The sequence below is a fragment of the Oncorhynchus mykiss genome, chromosome 11 (assembly GCF_013265735.2).
Source record: "Oncorhynchus mykiss isolate Arlee chromosome 11, USDA_OmykA_1.1, whole genome shotgun sequence".
In the NCBI taxonomy this organism is placed as follows: domain Eukaryota; kingdom Metazoa; phylum Chordata; class Actinopteri; order Salmoniformes; family Salmonidae; genus Oncorhynchus; species Oncorhynchus mykiss.
This window is the reverse complement of record NC_048575.1, coordinates 55,590,672-55,601,082: the sequence shown is the minus strand read 5'-3', so window position 1 is coordinate 55,601,082 and position 10,411 is coordinate 55,590,672. Positions and strand designations below refer to the sequence as shown.

General features: G+C 43.1%; 1 protein-coding gene across 6 annotated transcripts; it reads left to right on the top strand.

The window, feature by feature from the left end:
- Positions 1 to 1,355: 1,355 nt before the first annotated feature.
- On the top strand, positions 1,356 to 7,672 carry klhl22 (kelch-like family member 22). Of its 6 annotated transcripts, none has more exons than XM_036935828.1 (8): positions 1,356 to 1,373; positions 2,726 to 3,021; positions 3,136 to 3,301; positions 3,390 to 3,701; positions 3,998 to 4,407; positions 5,353 to 5,545; positions 5,849 to 6,082; positions 6,201 to 7,672. In XM_036935828.1, the coding sequence occupies exons 2-8, from the start codon at positions 2,801 to 2,803 to the stop codon at positions 6,528 to 6,530; spliced, it is 1,866 nt and encodes a 621-aa protein (XP_036791723.1). In that variant the 5' UTR covers positions 1,356 to 1,373; positions 2,726 to 2,800; the 3' UTR covers positions 6,531 to 7,672. The 6 variants fall into 6 exon arrangements, with proteins under 6 accessions (XP_036791723.1, XP_036791722.1, XP_021477108.1 ...); XM_036935827.1 differs by lacking the exon at positions 1,356 to 1,373 and adding an exon at positions 1,569 to 1,684; XM_021621433.2 differs by lacking the exon at positions 1,356 to 1,373 and adding an exon at positions 1,734 to 1,930.
- Positions 7,673 to 10,411: the final 2,739 nt, after the last annotated feature.

Below are 10,411 nucleotides of genomic sequence, written 5' to 3'. Positions count from 1 at the left end.
GATAAACTCTTTCTGAAATTAAAAGTATTTATTTACATTTGTGATCCAACATACAGTATGACTAATACATGCAGTATTGATATTGCACTTATGAATTCAGATTGTGTATAGGCGATATTGTTAATCATTATCATTATAAACATTGCATTGACTGACCATGACCACTGACTGACCATTTGAATAAAACATAAATAAATCTCTCTCCAGTCACATTGATCAGTAAAATGGAGATTACAGAGCATATCTTTCATGAGACATTGAGGATGTGACATATATAGATTGAACCTTTAGCTCTGTGGGAACTTGATGAGATCTCAAGGGATATAGTCTGGACTCTGGATGTGAAATAGAAATGGCAACTTCTGTCTTGAATCCAATGGAGGCAGCTGGGAGCATTGGTATTCATAACACAGTAAACATGTGAATATCATTTGCCATACAAAGTTGCCAGGTTGATTACAGTCCACAATAACTGTACCACCATATTTGCTGTAAGCAACGGGTTCTTTCTTTGGAAATGATCTAGCTAAATGTCAGTTTTTCTCCTTCTTTAAATTACATTTGTAACAAAAACATGAGTTAAATCCACAAGTTCACTCCAACAGACTTCCATCATGTGATCATAAAAAGCATGTCATTCTGTGAACATTTCTGTGGAAATTCTCCAGTAAATGGGTAGAATCTCAAAAATTCCCTGTCTAAAATAGAGCCATTGGGTGCGTTCGAGCGGATCACTTTTGTCAAGACGTTGACCATCGTCGGTCGCCACCTTTCAGAGTGCGTTGCATTATGGACAAAAAAAATGGGTCCGACCTCCGACTACTCGTCGACTGTATGAACCTAATAAAAATCATGTGATCAAAGGTCATGCAGATTCTGATGAAGTCACCTTCAAGTCGCTACCATGCAGCCATCACCTGCATTATGGGATGCACTATTTGTCAACCAATCATTAGAGTGTTTTTTAGGGACGGGCATTCCAAGTCTTTTCGATGAGCTGCATCTTTTGGATACGTTCACCTAAAAGAGTAGTTCATTTGGCTCCTAAACGGGTCTTCGTTCAGTAGTGCATAGAAATGGATGAAAAAAAATATGAAAAATGAGTCGCTCTCCTCACTACCTATTGTTCCTGCAGTGAGGAATTAACATTTTCACAGAAAGTTTTTCTAACTTATCCACAGATAATCGTCCGGAGTTCAAAAAGCAGTAGTAGCTGTATGGAAATCAGGGAGCCAAATGAATGGCTCTTTTCCGGCTGTTGACCAAAAAGATCCATTCAAAATGAGCAGTTGGTTTTTGTTTGAAGCATGTGAACTTGGCCAAAAACGTGACTGAAACAGGAACAAACTTTGCCCGGATTCTGAAGCTACAAGGTATACAAATCATCTCTAACCAATAAATTGTACACACATTGTTTTCAGTTTGTGAGTGTGTGATATGGGGTGATAGAAAAGTTTGTCGACATTTATAAAGAAGCACTTTTATCAACAATGTTGACACTGCCGTGCTGATTTGAGGTTTGCTGTTGGAAAATCACTAGTGTCCCACTTTCGGCAGTCACAGATGCAGCTCCCCTGACTTCACTGACAATTTTTGTCTAAGCTTAATGCTCGAACACACCCATTGACATGAACACAGGGTTGATAGAGAGGACATTTGTTTGAGGAAAGAGCGTCCTCTTCTGGTAAGTCAACTAATGGGCATACGTCACATTTATTCCGCATCTGCCACATACAAGAAGTATATTTCCTGTAGGCTATCCGTTCTTTTATATCTCAGTGAGACAATCACATATTGTGTCGCTTAATTTACATGTCAGACAAACCTACTCACATGACATAATACCCTGTATAGTGCACAGGTGACAGTCTCCCCTCCTCAGTTTCTTTCACAACATTAGCACGAATCACTGTGAAATCCAGCACAATAGGTACGCTATGCATTATTTCTGTAAAACAAACATTTAAGATAGTCATGCTTTATCATCCACTGACATTAGTGCGCGCAGAAATAATATTGTAGACGGAAATGACCTCACACGAAATGGGTGCATGAATAACTGAAAGAAACAGTAAACACGGCTGGCTAGCTAGGTATTTTGTTAGTTTTTTCCCCCTAGTTATTTAACCACATTGTTCAAATGGTAATATTGCTTTAGTTTCAACTAATCGAAAGTGAAAACAACTTAACTATTTTTCAACCGACTTGCAATTGCAGAAGAATGATATCGCAGAGCTGTGTTAATGTTAGCTAGCTAACTTAGCTTGCTGCTACGTTCGAAACGTCTGTTTTTTTGAGAGTTCTGCTACACAGCGTGCTTGTGTAATAATGACTCATGAACTAGCTAGGTAGTATGCAGTATATAACTAGACCATCTTTGGGTAGCTGTACCATTTGCCACGTGATGTCTGTTTATGCTAGTGTTGTGATGGGTATCGGAGAGGAATATCATAGGAATTCAATATAGCTAGTCATATAATAAGTAAATTCTGCTATTCACTAGCTAGATAACTAGCTATTAACCTGGTGGTCTGTCACACTACTATTATCAGTGTAGATCGTGATTTACATTCGTCTTGCTAGATCTTCAGATATGATTATAAATGGAAGAAGTATCTAGCATGATGTTGTGTGCATGGGGTGTTATCTAGCTAGTTATGCAACTGTAGCTACATGATCGTGTTTATTTTTCCCTTTCATGTTTCATCTCACCCAACCACATCAGCATGTGAAACATCATGGGAAGAGTGAGTATTAGCTAGTACTAGTGTGCCTAATGTGAGACAAGGAATAATCAGCAATGGCCGATGATGGGGAGCTGAACCAAATGGGGAGCCCCACCAGCTCATCTGGCCAATGTGGCCGCCAGACATATCGAAGTTGTGCCCATTCCCGCAGCCTGTTGGATGGGCTGTTTGGCTTGAGGCAGGGTGGCATCCTGTTTGACGTAGTACTCATGGTGGAGGGCAAGCCCATCCAAGCCCATCGTATCCTACTGGCTGCCGCATGTGACTACTTCAGGTAGGCCTGTCTGCCTGACACTACTTTCCATCTGCAAGACTTTAGGCAGTTCTCGCCTCGTCTCGCTTTGGGGAGAGGCTATTTCTCCCCTAACCCTGCCTGTGTTTTCTCCAGAGGGATGTTTGCTGGAGGTCTCAGAGAGACGCAGCTGACAGAGATTCCAGTGCATGGGGTGACCTACACTGCCATGACCAAACTTCTGGACTTCATCTACACATCGGAGCTTGAGCTAGACCTGGACAACGTGCAGGAGGTCCTGGTTGCTGCCACTCTTGTACAGGTATGTTCTTTTTTTGTGTGTCCTTTGGATCAAAGTCATATGTCTTGGGCTGTATCCCCTGGTGACCTTTGGATTTAATATTTTGTAGATTGAGGAGGTTATTGGCTTTTGCTGTGACTTCCTCTTTTCCTGGCTGGATGACAGCAACATCTTGGAAGTTGACAAGCTGGCTGATGTGTATGGGCTGCAGCAGCTGGGGGCCAAGGTGCACTCCTACATCCTGAGGAACATTCAGACATTCTCTCGCACAGAGGTGTACCGCCAGCTTCCCCCAGAGAAGGTCCTCAGTGTGCTGAGCAGTGACGAGCTGGAGGTCAGCTCAGAGAACGAGGTGTACGAGGCAGCTTTGCACTACCACTACAGCCCAGAGCAGGTGGAGACAGACCAGGTGTCCCTCCAGGTAAGGCCAGTCGGTTAGTCAGCCACTCGCTTTGAGGCATTTGAGGCTGTTTGCCCATGGTACTGCCGTATATCAGAAGCAGTAAAAGAATGCATGCCCTCCGCTGGTCATTTTGTACTACATGAAAATCCAATAACTTTGAAAGCTGTTTCACGTTTGACCACCAGGCTTGTATAAGATACATGGCTGGTGAATGGCACCGTGATATCAGAGATGAACAAACTCAGATGGGCCTTTGTGTAGGGATGTGTGGAACAGACTGTTCTGCATCATTACTCATTCTCCCCCTCCCCCAGGACAATCTGAGGATGCTCGAGGCAGTGCGTTTCTGCCTCATGGACAAACAGGTGTTGCAGAGACTGTTTGGGCGGCTGAATCAGTGTCCACTGAAGGACTTTGTGGCAGCTGCACTGCGTTACCACGAGCAGGAGCTTTGGCAGCCCATCCTGCAGGGCCCCCTCACCCAGCCCCGTTCCAACTTCAACTGCATCCTTGGCTTCGGAGGTATGTTCTCCTCTGGCTCACTGACTGAGAGCGAAGAATTGTTCCAGGTCTATCACCCTAGCTGGGGTGAGTGGAGGACACTCACGGCTGCTCAAGCCCCCCGCATGTCCAACCAAGGTATCGCTGTGCTGAACAACTTTGTCTATCTGATTGGGGGAGACAAGAACACCAGCGGCTTTCGTGCAGAGACTCGCTGCTGGAGGTGAGACCCACTCTAACAGAGTATCGATCTGATCATTAGGTCTGCTGTCATGATCTACTGTGTGATTCTCTTAACTATCTACCATACAGAGCAGAATGCAGTGTCTAACAATGAAAGAAGCCACTGTATAGAAATAAAACTGTATTCTACCCTACTTAGCAAAAAGGCAGTAACTGCTCATAGCGTGGAGAAAAATGCTTTAATTTACCTTAGTTTCACAGTAACTTTACTGCTAAAATGACCCCATCTTCTCCAAAACACAATACAATAGAGGCAGGATACTTGTCCACATGATTAAGCATGTATTTAAAGTAGCAAAAATGACTAACTAAATTTCAACCAAATGAGCAGTTACTGCCTTTTTGCTTGGTAGGGCAGTATTGGGGCGGCAGGTAGCCTAGTGGTTAGAGTGTTGGGCCAGGTTGCTAGATTGAATCCCCAAGCTGACAAGGTAAAAGTCTGTAATTCTGCCCCTGAACAAGGCAGTTAACCCAAGGCCGTCATTGTAAATAAGAATTTGTTCTTAACTGACTTGTCTAGTTAAATAAATAAAAATATATGCATTCCTATTATAAAAGAGTAGGCTACATGCATAACAACAGACAGGTGTCAGCTCAAAATGCCATCTGACTGATAAGTTGTTCTGTGTTGAGTTCCCATGTAATTGAATTTGAACTCTAATTTGCTCAAAAAGGTCTGTTTACTACTGTCCTTGGAACAGTCAGAAGTCTTGTTTTTCTTTGGATTTAAATCACTGCAGTTGAAACTTTGCAATAATTTTGCATGACAAAAATCACAAAAATGCACGTTCAAAATATTACTAATTGCCAATTAATTAGCATTCCCCTTTTTGCCATTAATTAGCATGTCCTCTTTTTGACATTTGACATGAATTAATGAAAATACGTGATATTTGATCTCAAGCACTCAGTCTCCTCCTCTTAGATATGACCCTCGCCACAACATCTGGTGCTCCATCAAGCCCCTGCAGCAGCAGCATGCAGACCACTGTGTGTGTGTGTTGGACGGACACATCTACGCTATTGGGGGGCGCGACTACAGCAATGAACTGGAGTGTGTAGAACGCTACGACCCACACACCAACACCTGGGAATATGTGGCAGCCCTCAAGAGAGAGGTACGATCACGTCATAAAGAGAAAAACCTCTAAGTATGCACTCACATTGTCCATAAGAGGGTGCTAGATATTCACTGATATCTATTTGTCAGTGTATCAAAGTATGGAGGGAGAAGGGGATTTATGAGGAACCTTCCCTTGAGATAAACAACAAATAGGACCAATTCACCATTTGTGAGAATAATCAAATAAATATGGATTTCTTCCCTGAATGAGCTATTCTTGATATTCCGTGGCCCTTTGTTCTTATTTTTTATGTTGTGCCGATCCTATGCCTGAATACTAGTCTAGTCTTCCCTCTAGGTGTATGCACACGCCGGAGCAGTCTTGGATGGCAAGATGTACATCACTTGTGGGCGGCGGGGAATGGCGTACCTGAGAGAGACATACTGTTATGACCCCCAGCACAACCAGTGGGCAGAGTGTGCAGAGGGGCCGGTGGAGCGGGCATGGCATGGTATGGCTGCTGTCAATGGACGGGTCTATGTCATTGGTGGCAGCAATGATGAGCGCGGGTACCGCCGAGATGTTCTCCAGGTACCGTACCTCCACTTACCAATGGTATTCAAAGTGACTGAGCAACAGTTTGTAATGCAACAAAGGCTTGAGGTGTGAGATGTAAAGTAATGTACTAAGTTACTGGTCTCTTATCCAGGTGGCATGCTACAGCCCAGCAGATAACTCTTGGTCTGTGGTGACTCCTCTACCAGCTGGTCATGGGGAGCCTGGTGTGGCAGTACTCGGCAGCCTCATCTACATACTAGGTGGGCGCTCTCATGACAAGAGCAACCGTATGAAATACGTGCACGTGTATAACACAGAGGCAGACCTCTGGGAGAGTGGGACAGCATTCGAGGACCGTATCTCCGGCCTGGCAGCCTGCGTGGTGCTCCTCTCCCGTGCTGTGATTGATCAAGCCAAGAACTGGGAGCAGCGCACCAAGGCATCCTGGGAGGAGGTGGATTTGGACAACTCTGAGGACTGACTGACTGACGTGGTACTGACTGTGGAGGAGGAGACTAGAGCGGTGTTCAGAGGTGGCATTGAACTGAATCTGAGGGGAATCTGTTATTTGCTGAATATTTTATTTTGCATGCAAGGCTGAATGAATCCTTGTGGTATTTCCCTAGCTTGTTTGATACAGTGGTGATGGGAGGGTAGTCTCTCCCTGCATGTTGACCACGCTGAGTGCCTCTGAACCAAAGTGTTAACCAAAACCTTTTGCCTCTTTCTCTTGTGTTGTTGCTCCAACATCTGTACTTCTGTAGGCCTTCTCCCGTCTTTGCAGCTTGCCCTCACTTTGACCTGAAGACGTTTCTGCGTGTGTGTCTGCCAGATTGACAGATTAAGGTGACTTTACCACTTTGGTCTATCACTGCTGTTCCCCCTTTACTTTATACAAAGAGGAGAAGAAAGAAATAGCCTTTTTTTGGAACACTTCCTCCACAAAATCATACAAATGTTTCACAGCTCTTCAACTTAACATTACAACCAGTTCAAATGAGGCACAGAGGGATATTCATTGACTATGCAATAATTTGATGAGGAGGAGTACTCAAATGATCACGGTTAACAAAATCTATAATCTCATATTTAGTTTGACATTTTAGACCAAATAATAACCTTTGCTTTTACAGTATCATTAGATATATAATATTTCATTTGTTTAATGTTGCACTTGTGAAGGAAACAGGCCATTAATTTGCCAGCTTGGAAACCGAAACTGTTTGTCTAGTTCTGTTGAGCCGGATTCATGGTTTATGTTCCAATATTGGCCCTTATAACGACTGGTTATTACTATGATATCATGAGAATGGCATTTACTCATCATGAACTTAAAATGAATAATGATTAATTTGTCTTATTTCCACACTGTGCCTTGTTTTCTCTGTTACACTTAAGACAGGGTTTCCTGTTTGGTTAGAAATGGGCCTTTAATAATGTGCCTCTTCTATCACAGTTTATCAAATTGTTGTTGAGGAAAGAAGTCACTAATTGTTGACAGTGGATTTGAATAAAGATGTAGTAAACATGTGATTATACTACAATTGGTACACATGAAATCATCCAGAATATTTTACCCTGCATCTCCGTAATAAAAACAAGATCATATTCTAAACCCCAAGACAACCGTTTGCCTATAAATGTGACTTTTTACAGAGCAGCAAATAATTGTTGAGAGTGATTTAGTGAATAATTACTACTAATTCATGTAGTAATAATTTATTTATTTGCAATTTCCTTTATGTCCAAAGGAATTCCTCTCTATACTGAGATTTACATGGTATTGACCAGGCCTGAGTGGTTGTCTGTCCTCTCAAGGTGGTTGTTGTTGCCTATATCCTTCATCCCTCCCAGTCTCAGCTAGTTCCTCTCCATTTGGTCCTATAGCCCATTGACTTTATGAAGCTTGACTGCTGCTTTCTTCTCCAAGGCTGTTTCATCTGCAAACCCCCATCATCCCCCAGTCAGTTCCCCCCTCTTTATTTCACACTGTCATGCCAGTCCCTGGTGTGTCGTTTTGGTCTGCTGATGTGCCCTCTTGTTTTGGACATCCAGCTCAGCTCGCACAAACTGCTACGTTTTCATGGTGTCCATAAACAGCAATCTATTCATTCTGACACCACTGACCACCTGGGGAATAATGAAGACGTATGTCAATTATTTGGCATTGTCAGAGAGAGCTGAGGCCTTTACACACTTTAGAGTTAAGGTCGATTTAGAGCTCTTTGCTTGTCCATTATCAGAGCTATTAAAATGCTGACATTTCCTGGGTGGTGCTGTCTTGAACAGTTTATGCAGAGTGGAATGTTGGACGTGAGTGTCTTGGGGGTTGTTACATAAGATAAGTGTTTGTGCTCTGAGCCCTGTCCTGTCCTACTGCTGGTGATGAAAAAGGAAGGTTGGGACAGACCTGGGGAGGCAGCTCTGCACTTGAAAAGGGTCCTGCTGACCATTTGACATCTGTCAGGGGAGGAAGTGGGCCGGGCCTAAGTCCAACCCCCAGAACATCACACTCCTCCACCCAGTTTGGTCATGTTGAGGAGCATGCATGGATGTAAACTATCTATCAGCACTAACATCAGCCTGTCTTCTGATTATCTCAGTCGACTATACAGCATGTGTTCTGTATGACCGTTCATTGATATCTGTTTGGTTGTAGAAATGGGCACAGTATTTAGATTATAGTCCAATAAGACAAATGCCCTATCAGTTATTTAACATCACAGATGTTGCTTGCTATTCTAATATTATTTGTAAAATGAGAACACTGGGGGAGTAATTATTTGTGGTGATTTGGGTCACAGTTATGCAACACTGGGTCACTTTGTTTTCCACTGCACTCCCTATGAACTCTGGTTATTGAACCTAAAACATTGTGTATTTTGACTTCCAAGTTAATTTTCATCATGTTAAATCAATTTAGTATATTGAAGAGGTGTTCTTAAATCAGTATTTGTTTTTAATTCCAGTAGCGGTACATACCCATACTTATGTCTGTGGTACTGCTGATAGCCCTGTCCTGACAAAAAAAACACAAACAGGATATTGGGGGAGTTAAACTTTTTTTTTTTTTTATCTTCCTGTATTCTCCTGTCAGCCATAGCCCAAACCATTTCCCACCCTCAAGTACCAACAGTCTGCTGACTCAGCATCTCCTCCTAGAATAAAGGATGGGGAATGGAATATGCTCCTGGCATATTACTACTAGAGCAGAGAATAGATCAAATAATGTTGCAATTCGCTCCAAAGTGCTCTCACTTGGATTGGATCTCATTTGATAGCTGGGGCCCCAGCGATCTATGACTGTCCAGGATATTTTAATTTCATTACAGTGATCTTCTCTGCCACTACATTTCCGCCACATCAAATAATCAGTAATGACTGGGATGACTCTACTGTGGCATGACTCACTGAGATGGGAGATCAATTCTAAAGTTAAATTGGGACCTTTATACAGAACGTCCTCTATTCTTCTCCCGACACCAACACTATCAGATAGGGTAAACAACGTGTGCATCATGTATCAGCTGGGTACAGTGAGTTCATCAGGAGAGGAGGGCGGGAGAAAGGGAGCCAAAGATTTTCCCCACTAATGTCACAAAGAGCCTACTAATGAATTGAGCTGAGTAAAAGCCCTTGGCAGCATTGTCCCCTGGAGGACGACTCCCACCCTCCCTCCCGGGCTTTACGGCAGTCATTAGCAGCTGACATCCGTGAAAAAGGGCCATCAGGCTGCTCTGTGCTTGCTGCTGTGAAAGGAAGCCAACTGCCCCCAATTTTCATGCTCTTAACGCTCGTTCAGAGGGAGAAAGATGACCGTGGCATGTTTTATTACGCAAGTGGGTAAATCTCAGCAGGTGAAGTCACTCCCCTGGCCAGAGGCACAATAGTGCAGGGTCTTTAATGCATGCTGAGCCAAAGGAAACCGGAGTGTGGTCCTCGTTAGGTCAACAAAGGTAAAATACAAACACCAGAGTAGGAAGTGTAGCTATGTGATTTTCAAAAGTGCAAAGACACAGATGAACAAAGTTATGGAGTGTGGATAACAGTGTACCATCCTTAATTATATATCCTATCAACCTGGACTTGCATTAGGTCATCTATTTTGACCTCAAAATCTGACAGCAAAAATCAAATCCGAGAGAACTGAACTCAGAAAACAGCCAGTGGAAAGTCCTGATATCCCAAGAAGGGAGATTGATCAAGGCCCAGATTCAGTTTGAGGCTCGTTCGGAGGGAGAATGCGCTATGACATACATTTTTAAAGGGTAATTTATGCTTGAGCCGACCTGCGCAGAGTTTACCATTAATGTGATCTCCACAAGCGTTAAGGAAAATGCCTTTAAAAGTTGCATTGGCTGC